Source organism: Chenopodium quinoa, unplaced genomic scaffold (genome assembly GCF_001683475.1).
Source record: "Chenopodium quinoa cultivar QQ74 unplaced genomic scaffold, ASM168347v1, whole genome shotgun sequence".
Lineage (NCBI taxonomy): Eukaryota > Viridiplantae > Streptophyta > Magnoliopsida > Caryophyllales > Amaranthaceae > Chenopodium > Chenopodium quinoa.
The window spans coordinates 5,463,049-5,481,511 of NW_018745684.1; the positions used below are offsets into that span (position 1 = coordinate 5,463,049).

Sequence of the window (18,463 nt, forward strand, 5' to 3'; positions counted from 1 at the left end):
TCTTTAAAACTTTGACTTTTAAATTATTTAATATTAAATAACGTGCCCCAATATTTTAAATCATAAAATCCAATATTTTCAAGATTATTAAATAATAAAATATATTTTTAATTAAAATCATTCTTTTTGTATTGAAGAAACCCTAAATAATTCATTTCGTATTATTTGAATACTTCATGAAATACTTATTTAAATTTGATATACGTATAAAAATACGGGGTATTACAATATACTCCCTCCGTCCCTAAATATAGTTCCTGTTTTCCTATATTGAATATCCAAAATGTTGTTCCTGTTTTAATTTTTGGATAATATGTAAAGACCATTATACCCTCATTTTTTTAATTTTATTCATTATACTTCCTAAATTATCCTTGAATTTTGCACATGTTTTGTACTTTTTTCCACCTTCTCTCTCTAACTTTTGTCTATAATTGTACTATTCACTTTTATTAATGTACTTTATCCTCCTATTTCTTAAATATCGTGAAAAAACACAAACAAGAACTATATTAAAAAAAAAGTTGATATTATGTAACTTATATCAATATCTAATTAAAAACATTTTACATGATAATTTTTTTGTATTATACATTAGTAAAATCAAAATTAAATTAAAGTTATTATATAAATAGTGAGAAAAGTCATATGTATAGATTATTATTGAACGGATAGAGTAATAATTATCCCTTTTAGGTTTTAATACAATTGCTTTTCTTAGAATTGACTTGGACCTATGATTATGATTTGGACAGAGTTTGATAGAAACAACATGATAGTGTTTATGTTTGCAAGGCCTGTTCATATATGTAAACTCAATTAGCAAGTTTGAAGTGGAGTGGGGTGTATTGTCCTTATAGAAGCAACAGTTGATAATAGTGAGAAGGACGACTTTCTACTCTAGGGATGTCAGTGGATCAGGTTTTAGTAGAAACCCGCCCCCACCTTCGCGCCATTTAGGCAGGGATGGGCGAATATTTGCCAGCTCATGGGGCGGAGATACCCGCCCCATTACCCTTGGAGGGATCTAAGTCTCAAGCTTACTATAGCTAAATATGCTAGCGTGTGGCCGTGTGCAAATACTACTATACCTAATACAGAATATCTACTATATTTACGGGACTTTACCAAACAAAACCATAAACACCTAGTCACAATTATGAATATGAAATACTTGAAAACCTTATCAAGTTATCATCACTAGTTAGTAGTTCACTACAGAATGCAGCCATGCAGATGTTTTATAATTCCTTTATTATCTATCTTCATGATGCACATATGAACGTCCCAGCTCAAAACATTGCATGAAATTAGCACAATGCTCAGAAACAAATCAAGCAAGAGCAAATTCATGACATAGCAAGCCAGACAGCAGGTTTTCAAGAGTAATTTTATTGTACGAAGAAATATCAGTCTCAGCACATCAAAGTATCAAACAGATGCAGTATAAGTTTACATTCTGTAATTTGAAGTATTAATTGGGAGCGGATTTATAAGTTTACATTTCTCACAAACGAATTAGTGCCTCCATTTCTTCAAATGTCCATTATCCATGTATGGTTCCAGATAGCCTATGAACTGATTACAAACAAGGTATTCAGAGTCAAAACAAAGTATCATCACAAAGATGAGACAAGTATAAAATTCCTGTACAATTGACACAGAAATTTCAGTGCAATCATTAAGCATTCAAAGCTGATTAGAGATCGATTAACAAAAAACCGTGTGCTGTGATGAAATGTCAAAATTATATTAGGATTTTTGCAGCAAAAAGCAGATTGCCATTCTTTCAATGAAGGTTTACAGAGAAAGGGATATTATGTTGGTATAATGACAACTTTTATGGCTTTGCATTGCAAATCTAGAGCGTAATCAGTGTACTCCACAGGTAGGTTGTGGAATGTGGCATTTGCCACAGTTGGGTTGTGGTGTAGACTTTTCTCATGTGACCAGGTAGGGAAATATAAAGTCAATAGAGGCAGAATACTAAATTTTGTCCGGGAAGTTTAACGTTGGTGTAACCTTTAATAGTCTAACATATATTCTTCAAGAATTTCCAACAAGTTTAAGACGTATGAGGAATATGTGATGACAAGTTGATTGACTTAATTTTGAAATGGATAAAGCCATAATTTGGCTCATTTCACAATCCAGCTGCAATTGTATATAAGCAAATGCATGAAACTATAAAAGCATTACCTTGGTACCATCTGCAGACCACCGGGCACCATAACCTTGAGAATTTCGTATTTCAAAAACAGCACCATGTGGTTGGACAATATGCACATTCAACCATTGACAATGACCTATGATATGTGTTATGACCTCATTGGCAAGCTGGTTCTTATTGAAATCTGAAAGTAAAAGAAGAATTCAAAATTATGGACTGCTTGTTTGAGGCAGATTCAGAAAGTGAGCATTCTTCAGGTTAACGAAACTCTAGAATGCAACCTTCAGCCTGGCACTTAATTGAACTAAATATAACCAAATTGTCCATTTAAAGCAACATGGAAGCAAATTGTGGACCGAGTTTTAGTCTCATACTGATAAAAATAAATCAGAGAATCAAGTATACAGGTTAGATATAAGGACAAACCAGAACATCCAACATTCAAACCATAATCCTGAACCAAACTTTTATATAAGATTCATGTAATCGAAAGGTAGACAAAGTCACATGCAAATTGTACTCACCATTTCCTTCCACTTTACCCCAATAATTGCTGCTGCATCTATTGACATGCTTAGTCAATGCTCTTGCACCTTCAGTCAAGGTGCAACCTTTAATCTCGAGTTAACCAAGAAATCGATTAATATGCAGCAATGATCAAAATATACAGGCATATTTAAGATTTACAAATATATAGTTGATGGACAAATTAAACCACAGAAACACATACAGATATTATAGTGTGATCAAAATTCAGGAGGTCCTTTTTGTTAACATATAGTCAAAGTTTCTGGCTTAACATAAAGTAACTGTTGGATAGTCACCTTTCAGATACTTTGATGTATCAGATATAAAGCCTTTCTCTTAGGAGGGAGATATAATGCTATTGAAAAAGTAAAAAACCTTTTCATCTACATAAAACCTATATACAGCATCAAAGACCTTTAGCTCTGCTCCTATGATAACATCACTATCATCTATATAATCCATCTCCAAAACAAGTCTCTGGCGAAAATCACAAGAAGTTGAAACCTAAATAAGACAGTACATGTAAATGGGTGAACATAAGAGGAAAACCATAATTAACTATCCATACATTTGATTTATGCGGCAATGCAAAAGATGAGAGGAGCGTTGATCTTGGAGGTGGGAGTGCCTCTGAAATTGTCCCAACAGTTTGCTTAAGTCCTAAAAGGCTCTGGATGCCCTTATGACCAAGGCCCTGATCAGAGAAAATATAAAGATAAGGGGAGTGGAACAAATCTTTGTAAAAATAGTTCCGACATAGTAATACGCCACTAAGTCACTATGCTACAAGACCTACAACATAGTACTATTTACATGATTTCAAAAAAAGGTACCAATATGAGAAGACAGAAATAAACGAACAGGTATCTTCATGTCAACAACCAATTTTTTATGCTAAGGTTTACCAGATTGTTTATATTCAACAATATAAAACAATACACAGTTTAAAATTAAAGGTAATTCTTAAAAGTGAAACAGAGAATCCAGTTCTCGATTCATCAAATAAATCACTCCAAAAATTAGGCAATATCCGTGTTCAATTATGCTTGAAAAAAATGAAGTTCTAAATGATACTTATAATATAATATTAGACTCCAACTATATGCAACCAATCTTAGTCATAATCTACATGCAACTTCCTGAGGTATAGCTTGATCCGATTACTAAATTTACTCTACAATACTAAGGCTATTGTGAAATTAACTTTGCTATTTAACGTACTACATAAGACAACTTTTGAAATTTATAATGCATTATTCTATCCATCTATTGCACATTAATTCCTTTTTAGAAGACTTCAATTAATTCACAAATTTAGGGAGCTAAGGAGGGTAGTACTTTATGGGAGATGGGAACTTAGCACTCTATGATGAGGTTTTGTATAGGTATGAATAGATACAAGAACATTAAAAAAATTGAGGCTGATAGGGAAGGATAAAAACTTGCCGTAATAACATCAGATAAGACAGTATAAGGCTGAGAAGCTGGTCTGCCAACACATATTGCAAGGACGCCATTTGACTGCTCCTTTTCCTTGGTGTAGAAATTTCTGTAAACTTTCTCACCTGCAAACAGAATGGCTAACAATCGTAAATATTCATAGCATGTATGTAAATGATATTAGATTTGACATAACCTCAGAAGTATAACTAGTCACTCCCAAGGGTGGGGGAAGTTCCTTTCCCCACGTTTATCATAGTGCATAATGTCACAAAACAATCTTAAACCTGCCAAAAGATAATGTAACACTACTGAAAGACCTAAACTTTAATGTTACAACTCCGGTACTCCTCCCAATCAAATTATAATTCCTGCCAAGGCATAATATACCATATTAGAAATGTTCCCTACAGCATAGCATCTATATCCTCTAAAATTGTTAGAATCTCTGTTGCAAGAATGAGGATGCCCCAATACCATATGTGCCTAATGCAAGATGTCATAGGAAGATACACTGTTGTGATCGATTAAAAAAAGTCAATTCCCCCTTTTGTGTTGAATGTAAAAGAAACGCGTGGAAAAAAAAATAACTTTCTGCTGACATCCATAATTATGCTATACATATATATGCCACATTGCTACCAATATCGAGTTGTTAGAAAAGAGCCCAGTGTTTATTTTCCACATGCACCAATATAATGCAGTAATTACATTGCGCCAAGTTAGCTTTTTTCCACTGTCTACATCAAAACTCAGTTATTCTTTGTAATTAATAGACGGCAGTACCCAGGCCAGACCATTCCAGTTTCTCACAATGATCACAAATAAAACCTTACCCATTCTAGGCTGCTGGCAATCAGATAGGGATAAGTCAACAAAAAAACATATTTACTCTTTTGCCGCTAAATACAGCATATAAACATCAGGAAGTTCACAGTAGTTTTCACTTGGATATGAAAAGCTCAATAAAAGTTCTAATACTTTCTAATGCAAAGTAGTTTCTTTCCTTAGATTGGTTCATCCTACTATTGGCTGCCTATACATGTAGAATAACCTTGAAGTAGTAGTGAATAAGTAACATAAGTTGCGAAGTATTACCTTCTTCAATGGTTAGTAAACCTGGAAGTACAACCTTCAAAGTTTCTGCTTTCAACATCTCCAAGAATGAAGAATAATGACGAACATCCTAGAAGTACTCACATGACAGGGCTCTCAATATACAATTTGATCACACAAATAAAATATAAAGACGTCACTAGTACATCAATACCTGAACCTCAAGCATCAAGCACTTGTTGAAGAAAACCAAATCTCCTGATTGAATCCTAAACAGGCAAGAAGGCAAATAAACCAAAATACAAAACATCAGTATGATTGAAATCCTAACATGAAGTGGAATCAGATATCATTATGATTAATTAATCTCCGTAACTAGATAAAGCTTCCCATGTGTCTTTGTCAGCATTGTTTAATACTTCGTATAACAGAAATTATATCATTTCCAGCACCCTAGAGGAATTAGAATACCAAGTACTTTCGGAACATTCAATCACACAATCAAAACTGACAACGGCAAGGGTGTATACCGATTATAGTTACCAACTGCACACCTTCCCTCAACTGTTTTCATGCCATCTGCAACATCATCAAAAGTTCAAAACCATCATAACTACATAAGTATTTCATATATATAACAAGGCAGAAATAGAAAATGTACATTTTTCTAATCCAATTATACCTTTCAATTGCGAAAAATAAGGCTCCTGAACATGAATTTCAAATTTGATGCTGTTCAACATCTGCAGAAATTAACTTTTCATCAAACAAAAAAAAAAAAAAAAATTTACTAATCCTAAATACATCACTTTTTCAATTAGGAAACTTACATGTAATAATTCAGACCCTTTTTGAGATATCAACTCATTCCATTGAATTTTCATATCTTGCAATGATTCATCCTCAGATACTAATTCAGGTACCTTTTCACTTGTTGAAAAGAATGACCCCGAAATAATACATTGTTGCAAAGCAGAAGCAAATTTTTTGTATAAAGGATATGATGGAACCCCTTCTGAAATATCTGCATTAACCCAATTAATTTTTAGCAATGAAACAACAATCTATAATACTATAGTAATTGAGTTAATTATAATTCTAGTATAGTAGTAAATAGCAAGTCTCTTTGACAAAAATTGATAATGTAGGGAGTTAATTCATGTAGTATGCGGGTGAATAGGGTAAAAAGTCAAAATGTTGCGAGTTTTTCAAAACCCGATAAGAAAAAAGGTAATTGTTTTCAAAAGTCGATAACATTATTAACCCGTAAAAGAAAAGTTGGAAACAGCTTACCATTAGAAGAGGGAGAGATTTGAAGATGAGAAGGATGATTAACATCTTCATTATTATAATGATCATTGTTAAGAAGTCCTGAACAAAAATCAGGAGATAAGCCAAGGTTGAAAGCAAGGGTGCCATTAATGGAAGATTGAAGAATGAATTTGAGAAGATCTTCGAGGCAATCGCTGAGTTGAACAGGGGAGACCCCTGGAGAAGTTGGATTCACTCCACTTTCTTCCATATTTCTCTCCTCTGACCTCTAGTCCTCTATACTTCTTTCTGACTTTCGCTGGGAGTTCCATTCACTTACTTGGGGATATAAGGGTATAATGGAGACTAAAGGGGCGTTATCGTCTCTTTACAAAAAATAATATTCAATAAAATTAATTTGAGTAATAATTTAAGTTTAGTGAAAATCAGTTTTCATTTATGGGAACAAGGCTTTGATTGATTAATTAGTGAAAAAAATCAGTAGCTTTAAAGAGTAAATATAATCAAGATCGGTAAATATAATTTTTAATCAGTAAAAATAATTCCAATTCAGCAAAAATAAGGTGAAAAGAAAGTGACCTAATTAGGTTATGCTTACTTTACGTTGTTTTTACTTACGGAGTATTTTAAATCAGATCAGAAAAAATAAGTTCGATGATCACACTTTTATTATTTTATGTGCGGCTTTTTATTGCTAACTATCTTTAGGTTTGTAATAAATAAAATTATGAGAATTATATATATTAATAAAAATACTCATTATTACGAAACTAACAAGACCCATTTGATTTTTTTTTCCCTTATAATTAAATTAGTGTGCATATAAAATTAAAATTTATTCAAATAAGACAATCAAATCATGTTAGAAAAAATAAGCACAAATAAGGTGAACTAAAAACACAAATTTGATCAGCTTAAACATAAATTGAAAAATTAATACATGTACTTTGTATGTAATTAATTAGGTCTAATAAGTTCATTTTAGGTGTATAGAACGCTAATTAATACTTGTATGGTTTAGTTAAAATGTGGTAATTATGGTTAACTACTAGATTAAATCCCGTGCATTGCACGGATTAACAAAATTTTATAATTAATTATTATATTTAATTAGTTACACAATAATTTACATAAAGAAAGAGTTAATTTTTTTTTCCAAATAAACAAAATTGCTTAATCTTATACCTATACTTAACAAAGATTAGTACCCATGCAACATCTCTTAATTACAACATTTAGTTAGTTCTACAACAATTTACAAAAAAAAAAAAAAAAAAAAAAAAAAAAAAAAAAAAAAGAATTATAATATTTATAAGTTGAAAATAAAGTGATGGGAAATACAACTATATAATTGTATAATAAAGTATGTCCAGTGATTAAAATAAATGAATCAATGTTATGTTGTGTGTTAACAAGGGAGTTGTTAGAAAGTAGTTGTTTGTTTGATGTTGGATTTTTTAACTTAGGATCTTGAATTAGTGTGATGTTTTGTGTTTGAAAAAAAGAAGGTTTGAATGTTGGTGTTCATGATGTATATTTTGCATGGTGTTGGGGAATAGAAGAGGTCAATGTAGAATTTCCAGTGGAGCTGTTATTGTTTTCTTTCTATTGAGTTGCAAGGTTCTGTGGTTTTGTGAGTAGTATTTTGGTTGGTGTACTCATGCTGTGTTTGGACTTTGTTCAGGTTACATTGCTGTAGTTTTTGGCCTTTATTGTTTTGTTGGTGTCTTCCTCAGGCTGCTAAAGGTACATATTCTTGCTTTCTGTGTGGTGTGATACTTTTTTGTTTCTGTATTGGTTTTGAGCTCTTTGCTGATTTTGGCTTAGCTCAGTTTGGATAATTATTTGTTTGTTTTTTTAATCCTGGGTTTGGGTTTTAAAAAAAAAGATTTGTGAAAAGGTTGCAAAAACAAGACATAAAAGAATTCCCTGTGAATGATAGGATTTAGAAAATACAAAATGAAAATATGCCCCTTCAACGCTAGCTGACATAGTATTCGCCCAAGCATTTGCCTCAATCATCATCGATGAAGATCCTTGTATCAAAGGCTCACGCCCACGCCTTTTACTATAATTACTATCTGTATTCGACATCCTTATGAAATTAATTAACACAAAAAAAACCATTCACAATAATGTTGAATTTATATACAATAACTCATCACTTCACAATATAAGACTCTAAACCTAAGGCAAACATGCAATTAATAGTCATAACACCTTTTACATTAATGTTTGACTTGAAACCTCGTGAAACTATAAGTGATTGTAAACAAAAGGCATAAATGAAAATGCAATTTATTACTCTATGCGACCATAACCCTCGGCTATCTATAGAATCTTAAATCCCACTCTTCTATAGAGTACTTAAACAAACCAAATAAATGATAAAATCTAAACACCTAAAATAGATCACTATTTTATCAAAAAAAGAAAAATAGATCACTATCCATATTTTTTTCGTAAGGTCATGCTTAAAAAAAATCAAAAACTTTGAATTCAAAGTATCATATCTTAAAATCACCACACATTCAATAGCACGGCAACCAAATTTATACCATAGGCTATAAGTCAACCATACTTACTTTTTTCCCAATCTCGTTTCTTAAAATGTACTAAATATTGTACTTCTCACTAGCTTATTAAATCTAACAACATGTAATTGAACAACTTAACCTTTTTTTCCTCCCTAAGGCTAAGTTTCTATCCAATTCTTTTTCCTTTTCATTAGACTACAAAACCACACCAATTCTTATCAAAAATAACACTTTACATCAAGCCTAATAAATTACATTAGTGCATATAAGCAAAATCGCTTTTGCACTTTTTGTGGTAGGTAGTCTTTGATGAAGGAGAAATATCCGGCTATGAATGAAAAAGTATGGGGAAATGTTGTGAAAATTAAAGTTACGAAATAAAAACCGTTGTGACTAATAGAGTTGTATTTTATGGCTTTTATATAGCGTAAATTATGTTAATTAAATTTGGCAAATGAATATTTTATATAAGTCAATTTGAAAATATTTTGAAATTTAAATAGCATAACATATACTATATAATATTGGATATCTTATGAAAGTCAATTAGAATAATTTTCGATATTTAAATTGTATAAAAATATATATGTATATATATAATATAGTCAATTAGATCAATCAAGTTATGTAAGACATACCTAACATGTAGAGTAAGGTATTCATATAATCATGTGTCCCAAAAAAATCTCCGTTGAATATTATTTTTGTACATGATACACAATTATATACCGTATACAAAATTTAAGGGAAAAAAAAGATAGGATATATTCGCAAGGTAATAGTTTAATATTTTGCACTTAAAATAATATAGAAAGATTTCAATTATTCCATATTTTGCACCTAAAATAGTAGTATGGTGGTGATTTTATAGTAGGATTTTATTAATTTTCCTTAAATTACTAAATAAGATTTCATATAGTATATAAAGTGCTGTTTAAATTTTTTATTTAAAAAAAAAATGGAGGGAAAAAACAGCACCAGTAAATGACACGTGTCATTTTTGGTGTCTGTTTTTTTTTTCTGGTGTCTGTTTTAGTATTATATTATTGATTGATATTGATTGATTGATTCGGAACTAAAAACATAAATGGTACTTTTTGGTTCGAAACCAGTCCCAGCTAGACCAGTTTTGGGTTCAGGACCTGTTAGGCTGTTACCCAATGTTTAATTCACTCTTAAGGGTTCGTTTTGCATCACTGTGGTTTTCTATTTTTTGGTTTTTTGTTTTTTTAAATCATATGATATATATCATATAATGAATAAAAATTAGTTAAACTTATTAAAATCATGATAATTTTGAAAACTGACAACAAAAAAGTGGAAACACCTTTTTCTTGTTTCCTGTTTTGGTTTTTAGTTTTCAAAAAAACAAAAAACGATGTCAAACAAGGCCTAAATTACAAAATTCTCCAAATTGACTTTCTAATTTACATTTAGACAAAAATATTGTTTTTTTAGGATCAAAAGAAATTTGATCGGAAAATGATGAGAACACGGCTGTTATGGTTCACTTCCGGCGCGCTCTTCACCGGCGGCACCATTGCTTACTACCTTCATCGAGACCTCTCCAAAGATCGCTACCTTCTCGTCAATCAAGTATTTTCTCTCTCCTCTCTTTCACTTTCCCAATTTCAACTTCCTATTTTCTTCGCTTTGATTTCATGCATTTTTCTTAGGGTTTTCAATTTGCTTTTAGATTTAATTTTTAATTTAATTTTGTTGTTCTTCGTTTGAATTCGCAGTTGAAGGATAATTTTGGCGCTCTTGAAGCTAGGGTTTCAACTCTTGAATCTGTTCCTCATCATTCAAATGCTCAGGTACTGTTTTTATTTTTATTATTTTTTTATGGTTTTTGCTTTGATAGAGTAGAATTTTTCAATTTATGTGAGTGGAAGTTGTAATATTGGTGTCTGCATTGTCTTTAATTTTGGATTATGCACGAATTTTGAGGTTTTGTGAAATGGAATGAATTAAGGTTTGTAGGAGTATTATTTACTTATGTTACATACTTACACGGAGATGTTTTCGTAAATTTGTGATGCGATGAGCTGCTTTGACATCAATAGAATTACTCCGTAGAAATATGTATTGGTCGTTGGCATATATTGTGGACTATGCTTGTGATTAGCTTTCTTTTGTGGTTGTCACATTTCTCATGTCGATTATTTTCTTTTGGTATAGTGTAGGAAATTGGGAGGTGTCATAGACTTTTTACTTGAGAAATTAAAGCATGTCGTGAATCGTGATGTCAAGTGAGCACTGAGCAACTAGGGGCTCAGCAGGCATGAGTTAGTGACTCCATAGCTTTGAACATGGAGGTTTTCCTATCTTTCCTACTTAGGCTGTTTAGAGGACCAAATCTTTACTCTTAATGTCTTTTTTGTCATTGGTAACTTCCATTTAGAAGATGCGTCTCCGATGATTAAAATAATTGATTAGCTATTGGTTCATCTCTAGGCTGTGTAATATTGGCACTACAATTTTCCTTGTTGGTTTGTAGATCAACAAATGTTAAGGGTGCACTTGTCACTTGCAAAAGTAGGAATCTAGTACGAAGGAAGCGTACAAATAGGGATCATAGCCATCCCAGTGGTCCTTATGGAGGCAAAGATATTATCAATTTGGATTATCAGATTTAACTAATTTCCAATGAATTTTAAAAGATATTCTTGGGTTATAGGGTAAGTGATTTCAGAGATGTTCTAATAAGTGAGGGTTTAGTAAAATGATAAACATATTCTTACTCTTTGATGGGCTTTGAAAAGGTTATGCTTAAATAAAGATTCCAGCTACCTTTGCTTTCTGTTTAAGACAGAAATATTTGTTTAGACATAGCTTGCTTTGGAATTTCTTTATAGTTGGATCCATAATCTTAACATTTTGAGTCTTTCCTATGATAAGGACCCGCATTCGGGCACAAAATGCACAGTAATTGGTCATTGTGCTTGAATCATGTTCGCTGCAAAATTTTACTTTTTTTTTTGGGTAACCCCCTCCCCATAAGGCCATAACAGCACCAAAAGAAGGCAAAATATTTGGATGACATACTCATTATCTATTGCACCTATTTTGCAGGAAGGAGGTGGTTCGAGCTGAATTGTTAGCTTGAGGTTTTGCGGCATAGCTACTTTGTCTTCGTGGAATTAATGAAATTTACAGCTGGCTCATTGCAACTTCTTTGATACATTTCTAATGAGAAAATCTTTCTCATGATTTATTTACATGGCACAATCTTTTTCTATCAGTGTCTAGTCTTTTTTCTCTCTTTTTTTGTCTTCTCTGGTTGATCAAGTGTGATAATTGATACCCCTGTTTAAGTATAAGAATAAGCATTACTTTCTCAAACATTCTAAATTTCTCTCTGTTCTGATCTACAACTAGATATTGCAAATACTTGACCTCGCTAGATCTTTATTGCAAGTTGCGAGTACTTTTATCTTGCATAACTTTCTATTATTAGCAGATAATATGCTATTCTCTTTTTCTGAGCAATATTCTTATAATTCTAATCAAGGATAGAGAAGCTAACTGTGTCTCAAATATTGTACAATCTTTGTGCTTCTTTCTGTGCTCATAGCTCTGCCCATCCTTGTGTCTCTGATAACCTATGTTCTATGCAGCCAATCAAATGCATTTTCTCTTTCTGTAACTTGCTTTCTTACTTACCTTATTAATGTTTCATAGTTAATCCTCATACAAATTTTGCACCACACAGTGAAATTGGTAAAATCTCTTGCTGCCAGACTATGCGTTGTGATGTGGCTTTTATCCCTCCCACAGCCTATCTTATTTTTCCGTTTTACTTCTTTGACAGACTAATTTCATGATAAAAGTTGAGTAGCTTCTTGAATATAGTGTTACAAAATACAATTACAACACATTGTGTTCCTTTCATGGGGTTGGTCCCAGTATTTTATGTACATTATAATATTGTAAATTTATCAACAATCATTGTAAAAAATATTGTTGCGCACTTCTTCTGAACAAAAATGTTGTTTGTCAGGCTATGCTAAGGACGTAAGGAGTGTATTTTAGTTCTCTCCAACACTATAAGTCTATAATTACTTGGAGAGCTTGGTGCTGTTGGGTTACTTTTCCAGTTTTCCTAGCTTGTTTAAGGTGTGTAGGAGCTCCTGGGTTGCTTTCTGCTTCCAGGCATCCCTACTGTACTCGTACTCTTATGTTATTGCAGAGCCTTAATTCTCTTGCTTTGCTAAGAAATTCTTGCTTTATGGTTGAATCTCAATCAGACTACTGGATTTGGTGTGCAATAGTTGCTTTAGCTGCTTCAGGATCCACATGATTTGCACCTGTGGTATTTGGCTGTATAGAACCATCTGCAAAATGATGTTTTCGTTCATGATAACCAGTAATTGCCCATATTGGGACTAAGATCACCATCACCACTGAAAGTACCAACATTGCAACCCAGGTTGTCTGTGCGTAGCTCTTCAATGGCTTGCAGTGTTTGACTAGGATCCTTGAGGATGCATGTTTTACGAGTTGGCAATCTACTAGATTCTCCATATCTGGGTATGCATTTAGCAGATTTTGTATTGAAGTTGAGTAAGCTTCTATGACATTGTAAACACTGCTTGTTATGATTCCTTCCTGGCAACTTGTCCCGCTGGTGTCTGAACAAGTAAACATCTTCAGCACCTGCAAAAATGAGCCTTTTTTTAGCCCACCAATTAATGAAGTATTTGCATTCTTGTGGAGTGGTGTTAATAGTTCTTGGCATACCTGTGGAATATCTCCTATCTTAATTGTGTCAGCTGCACAGTTTCCTGGTTGATACGTAAAATCAGGTGGTCCAGAGAAAGGGTTGCATACGTATTGGAGACTTGGGAATGAAGAACTCCTCACAAGAGAGATATTTGTGTTCACCTGTCATATAATATGCACAGGATTAATGGTGTCTAGCTGAATTTTTAATGAGTAAGTTGGCATTGCTGGTGCTACTCGATTTTATGAAAAAGGTGATGAGCATCACTGATTGTATGGTTTCATCTCAATATACTTTATATTATGTATTACCTGGTCTACAATTTCATAGACTCCAATGCCAACATCAGATAATGCGGTTCTTGCTGAAAGAAATTCATCGCAAGGAAGGATTGAGCTTAAGCTACTGTTGTCTGGGTTTTGTTGGAAGTCTTGAAGAGCTCGGCATGTGTCGGAGGAAAACCTGCATAGTTATTTAATTATTGACTCTCTTTAGGTTAAACAAATATGGGATCTTCACTTAGCTACACGTATTGAGATTTGATAATCAATTAGAAGAGTGGAAATTTACTTTTCAAGGAAGAAATATGCCCCAAAGAATAGCCAGCAGAGGGTTGCTAGAATCCAACAGAATACGACTAGCCTGCAGAAATTTAAGGAACCAGTAAGCACTTTCTAGCATTGGAAATATGTTGTTTCAACACGTTGGGTTATTCTAAAGGTTTGATGTAGTTACATGTGTAGTACTCGTCGAAATCTCAGTATACCAAAAACTGCAAGTTGAAGACAAGTTATTGTCAGATGATAAAAAAGAATAAAGTTTTGACATTCTCTTTATTTCTGGTTAAGTGTGATTCTACTGTCATTTTCTGTATACTACATGTTTATTTGATCTGAAGCAGTTACCTGTAAGAGCTATCACAGCAGCTAGGTTTATGGATATGGTGACGATGGTCAGGATATACCTGCAATCAAGCTCACGTGGATAAGAAAACTGAGAGAGAGAGAGAGAGACTGTGCTAAAGAAATTCAGGGGCGAGAGAAATACTAGGAATATATTACATACAATATCGTCAGACCCTTCTCTACTAAGAGCCTGTTTTTCTGAGCTTGTCTTTTTATGCCAGTTGCTGCATAATCGAGCTTGTCGGATGTTGAAGCCAAGAAGCTAGCTGCAGCAGCCATATCTGTAGTATCAGCCCCATCCACACCATCAATACTATCCATTGCTTGTTGCTGTAAGTTTGCACCAATCTTTCTCATTGGTCCTGTGGCATTGTATATGGTATTGGATGCCTGATCTGCAGTGTGGATTATAACTCTCATTATTGTGTTTGCTTCCGAATGAAATCTCATATTTCCTTCCAGAGCCATCCCAGATGCAATTCTGAAATTATATTTCTATATCATTAACACGACATAGGAAGGTACTTATTATATGCATTTGGATTTTGGCATATATTTCGTAGTTTGCAATATCGTAATGTTTTTAGGGCTTACATTGCTAGGATAGCGAAAAATGTGGTGAAAATTAGAGGGAAGAGATAACACGGCTTGTGACATGGTGTTCTGTTTTTCAGCTGTTGGTTCTTGCTTGTACTTTTACAGCAAGAAGCTGTTATTAGATATATGGCATACACAATGCCTGAGATGAGCCATAACAGTCCGATTGCATATCCATAAATTCCAGTAAATAAAGTCGACTGCAAAACAAGTTACTATGTTAGACATATTAAAATTATAATAGATGGAACATAGTTAATACAGTTATTGTAGAAAGAGATGGTGGGCTTACACTCCAATAATGGATGTTTGTGATGTTATAGCCGCCTCTGTAGTTGCTGAATTGTTCCAGTGGATCTACCCGTACTATATCTTTTGGTTTGTATGTGGTATGGCTGAAGGTATCTAGCGTTGGCACCGATGTACTTCCTGCATGAACCATGATCACCAATTAGTATATTTGTTACAAACCTTGTACACCCCTCGAGTCCCGCCATTGTATATTGTACGACTATCAGTTCACTATCACTATGTTTGTTACAACTCATGCCTCCTAATTTTATTTCATATTTACTATTGCTGATTGAATTTGATAAGAAAATTCATATAAATTCTAATATCATGCTTTGCATATTCTTTATTAACTATGGAAGTATAATTCTAAGCAGGTTATTCCAGTAATCAAAGGCAAACTTTCTGCAATATGTACCTGGTTCATTGCTGTTCGGTAAGAGTTGAGCTTCAGAAACACCCAACTTCGAGCTGATGGTCAATGCAAGAATTGCAAACACAACCCAACTCGTTTGCAGACGCTGCACCTGCGCTGTACCCATCTTCCCCCTCTAGATTGTGTCAATCTGCCCATTAAAATATCATGCACCCAAATCATGAAACCAATTTATTCAGATGAAACTATTCAAGTACATACAGAGATGAAACTCACCAACTTTTGTGGTTCGCCAATCCTGCAGAGAGAAAGAGAGACGAACAGAGTAGAGTACTTGAGAATGATCAGAAGTTGTACACAAGTTATATAAAGGCATAGATAGAAACAAGGGAACTTTTTTTTAAAGAAGCAGCAGTGTTAGTTCAAAGAGAAAGGAATGTTGGCCTTTTATCTAAGCTCGTCGTAAAAAGCGCGGTTTCGCTTGAAAAAGCTCTTCCTTTGCTTAATCCACATACTAGTTCTTAAACTAGAGGATCCCAAAAAATAAAGGACACCCTCTTCCCCACCCAAAACAAAAGGGAAGAAAAGAAGAGTGAATCATCAAGTGCAGAGAATGACTTCTGTACAAGTAAAGCACAAATATTTTGTTTCCATCTCATCTAATTTCCCCACTTATTAACCAAACAATTATTACATTAACAAAAAAAATTAAAAGTTAAAGTAAAAAGGATGAAAAAGATGTCTAAATTCAAGAAAAGCATGTAGTCTAGTTTAAATTTACCTTAAGAGTTAAGGTAGGCAGAAATTTTCAACTAAATTTGATTAGTTTTTGCTGATTTGAAAGATTATTAGCAGAAAGTTAATTACGAAAGTACACTTAAGACTAACCCAATCTCGAGTTTTCGACCCAAAAAATAAATAAATAAAAGAAAAGCGTTATGGATTCGAAGCGATGTGCAATTACGCATGAAAACAAGTAAAAGCAATAGGACAGGATTTTGGACTCAACTGCAACACTTTAATTTGTGATAGATTAGGACAATATAAGTGTAATTGTTAATAGTTAATTATGTATAATTAATGTGTAAGTGTGATTAATCTTTTGGCTATGAAAAGGACTCCTAAAGCAAAGCCTTCCGAGTCATACTTTGATTACTAGGGCTATGATTACTTTAGCAAGCTTTTGTCAAATATTACCACTAATTATTACACTTGTAATAGGATTATAGGAGTGGAATAATATCTAGTTATCATAATAAAGTAAGACTTGTACCTTGTGCTATAAGGTCGATTGCTCATTTCAAAGAACTTTATTTGTTAGTGTAAGGAAATTATAGACGATATTTAAAGATCTCGAGTTTAATTTGTTATTTTCAATAATTTAAAGATTTTCCTTTCGTATATATATTGGTAAAATATTCATGGAAAAATCTTTACATTAACTTGTTGCTATAGATCAACCAATTCGTAAAATTATTATTTAATACTCAAGATTAAGTATGACTTGTTAATTTTTTTGGATTACATTAATATATCTCCCAATAAATTGACACGAGATAGATTAGCTCCAATTATATCTAGTAAGATTACCTAAATATTCAATTAAGTGGGGTTGATACTTGTATATGTTTGGATTTATAAGGACACTAATACATAAAGGGGACTAATATAGACAATTATTATGTCTTACGGGTATTGGTCTTTGGATAACACTTTATGTATTTAAATGGAAATTGGGTATTACTTTTGAGGTTTGTCAAAAAGTGTAACTAACATTAAGGGCTAATTACAAGTATGATAATTGATAATTTAGTCTATTTTCTTGCTCGTTAAGTCAAAAACAATTTTTTTTTTTTTTTTTTTTAAGAAGTGTGAACCTAGTCAAAGATAACTACCTCTCGGCTAAATTTAGCATGAACCCCATTAATTGGGTATTGTTAAAGTTTAGACCAACTATAAGTTGTTTTTGTTCAAAAAAAAAACTATAAAGTTCTTTTATTTAAAAAAACGTAGCCTTAAATTGAATATAAAAAACTTAACAATGGTTAAGTAGTTATATTTGTAAGTAGAAGTTAAAGGTTTGAACCTTGCCTCCCCTCCATCCTCGCGCATTTTTTAATCCAAGATTTGCCACTTCAATATCATAATAGCTCCCGACTTATTACATACAACAGGTTATGCTATCTTCGATTGCTTAAATCTAACTTCTTGTTGCAAAAAGAAACAACCAATTGTCTGTTGGAATATTTAGAGTGTCGGAGTGGAGCGTGCTCTACTGATTGATCGCGCTCGCACTAGCTAGGCGCGACCCGCAATGAAACCGCTCCTAAACCGCGAAGAGTTTCTGGAAATCTGGCAATTCTTTGGAGGAGCGCCCGCTCCTCCAGGTGGCGCGCCCGCACCACTATTAGGCGCGGCCCGCGCCTAAATCGCGACAAAATCGCGTCAACTTTCTGGAAAATCAGAAAGTTGGGATTCCAGAAGAGGAGCGCCCGCTCCACCTTGAGGAGCGCCCGCTCCTCCCGGTGGAGCCCCCGCACCATCTGTTTTTCGCGAATTTTTTAC

At 33.3% G+C, this 18,463-nt stretch overlaps 2 protein-coding genes across 3 annotated transcripts; both read right to left on the reverse strand.

The window, feature by feature from the left end:
- Positions 1–1,359: 1,359 nt before the first annotated feature.
- Positions 1,360–6,760, reverse strand: LOC110717901. Of its 2 annotated transcripts, none has more exons than XM_021896689.1 (11): positions 6,488–6,760; positions 6,025–6,218; positions 5,877–5,937; positions 5,725–5,773; positions 5,409–5,463; positions 5,237–5,324; positions 4,145–4,263; positions 3,267–3,392; positions 2,695–2,763; positions 2,200–2,354; positions 1,360–1,578 (listed from the first exon to the last, which is right to left on the reverse strand). In XM_021896689.1, the coding sequence occupies exons 1-9, from the start codon at positions 6,714–6,716 to the stop codon at positions 2,749–2,751; spliced, it is 936 nt and encodes a 311-aa protein (XP_021752381.1). In that variant the 5' UTR covers positions 6,717–6,760; the 3' UTR covers positions 1,360–1,578; positions 2,200–2,354; positions 2,695–2,748. The 2 variants fall into 2 exon arrangements, with proteins under 2 accessions (XP_021752381.1, XP_021752382.1); XM_021896690.1 differs by having other exon boundaries at positions 2,695–2,781.
- Positions 6,761–12,822: 6,062 nt separating this feature from the next.
- Positions 12,823–16,803, reverse strand: LOC110717728. The gene is made up of 11 exons (XM_021896488.1): positions 16,175–16,803; positions 15,941–16,088; positions 15,524–15,660; positions 15,229–15,431; positions 14,795–15,115; positions 14,635–14,693; positions 14,465–14,501; positions 14,300–14,371; positions 14,041–14,191; positions 13,747–13,890; positions 12,823–13,662 (listed from the first exon to the last, which is right to left on the reverse strand). Exons 2-11 carry the CDS (start codon positions 16,062–16,064, stop codon positions 13,255–13,257), a joined length of 1,656 nt encoding a protein of 551 aa, XP_021752180.1. The 5' UTR covers positions 16,065–16,088; positions 16,175–16,803; the 3' UTR covers positions 12,823–13,254.
- Between the last annotated feature and the right edge of the window lie 1,660 nt (positions 16,804–18,463).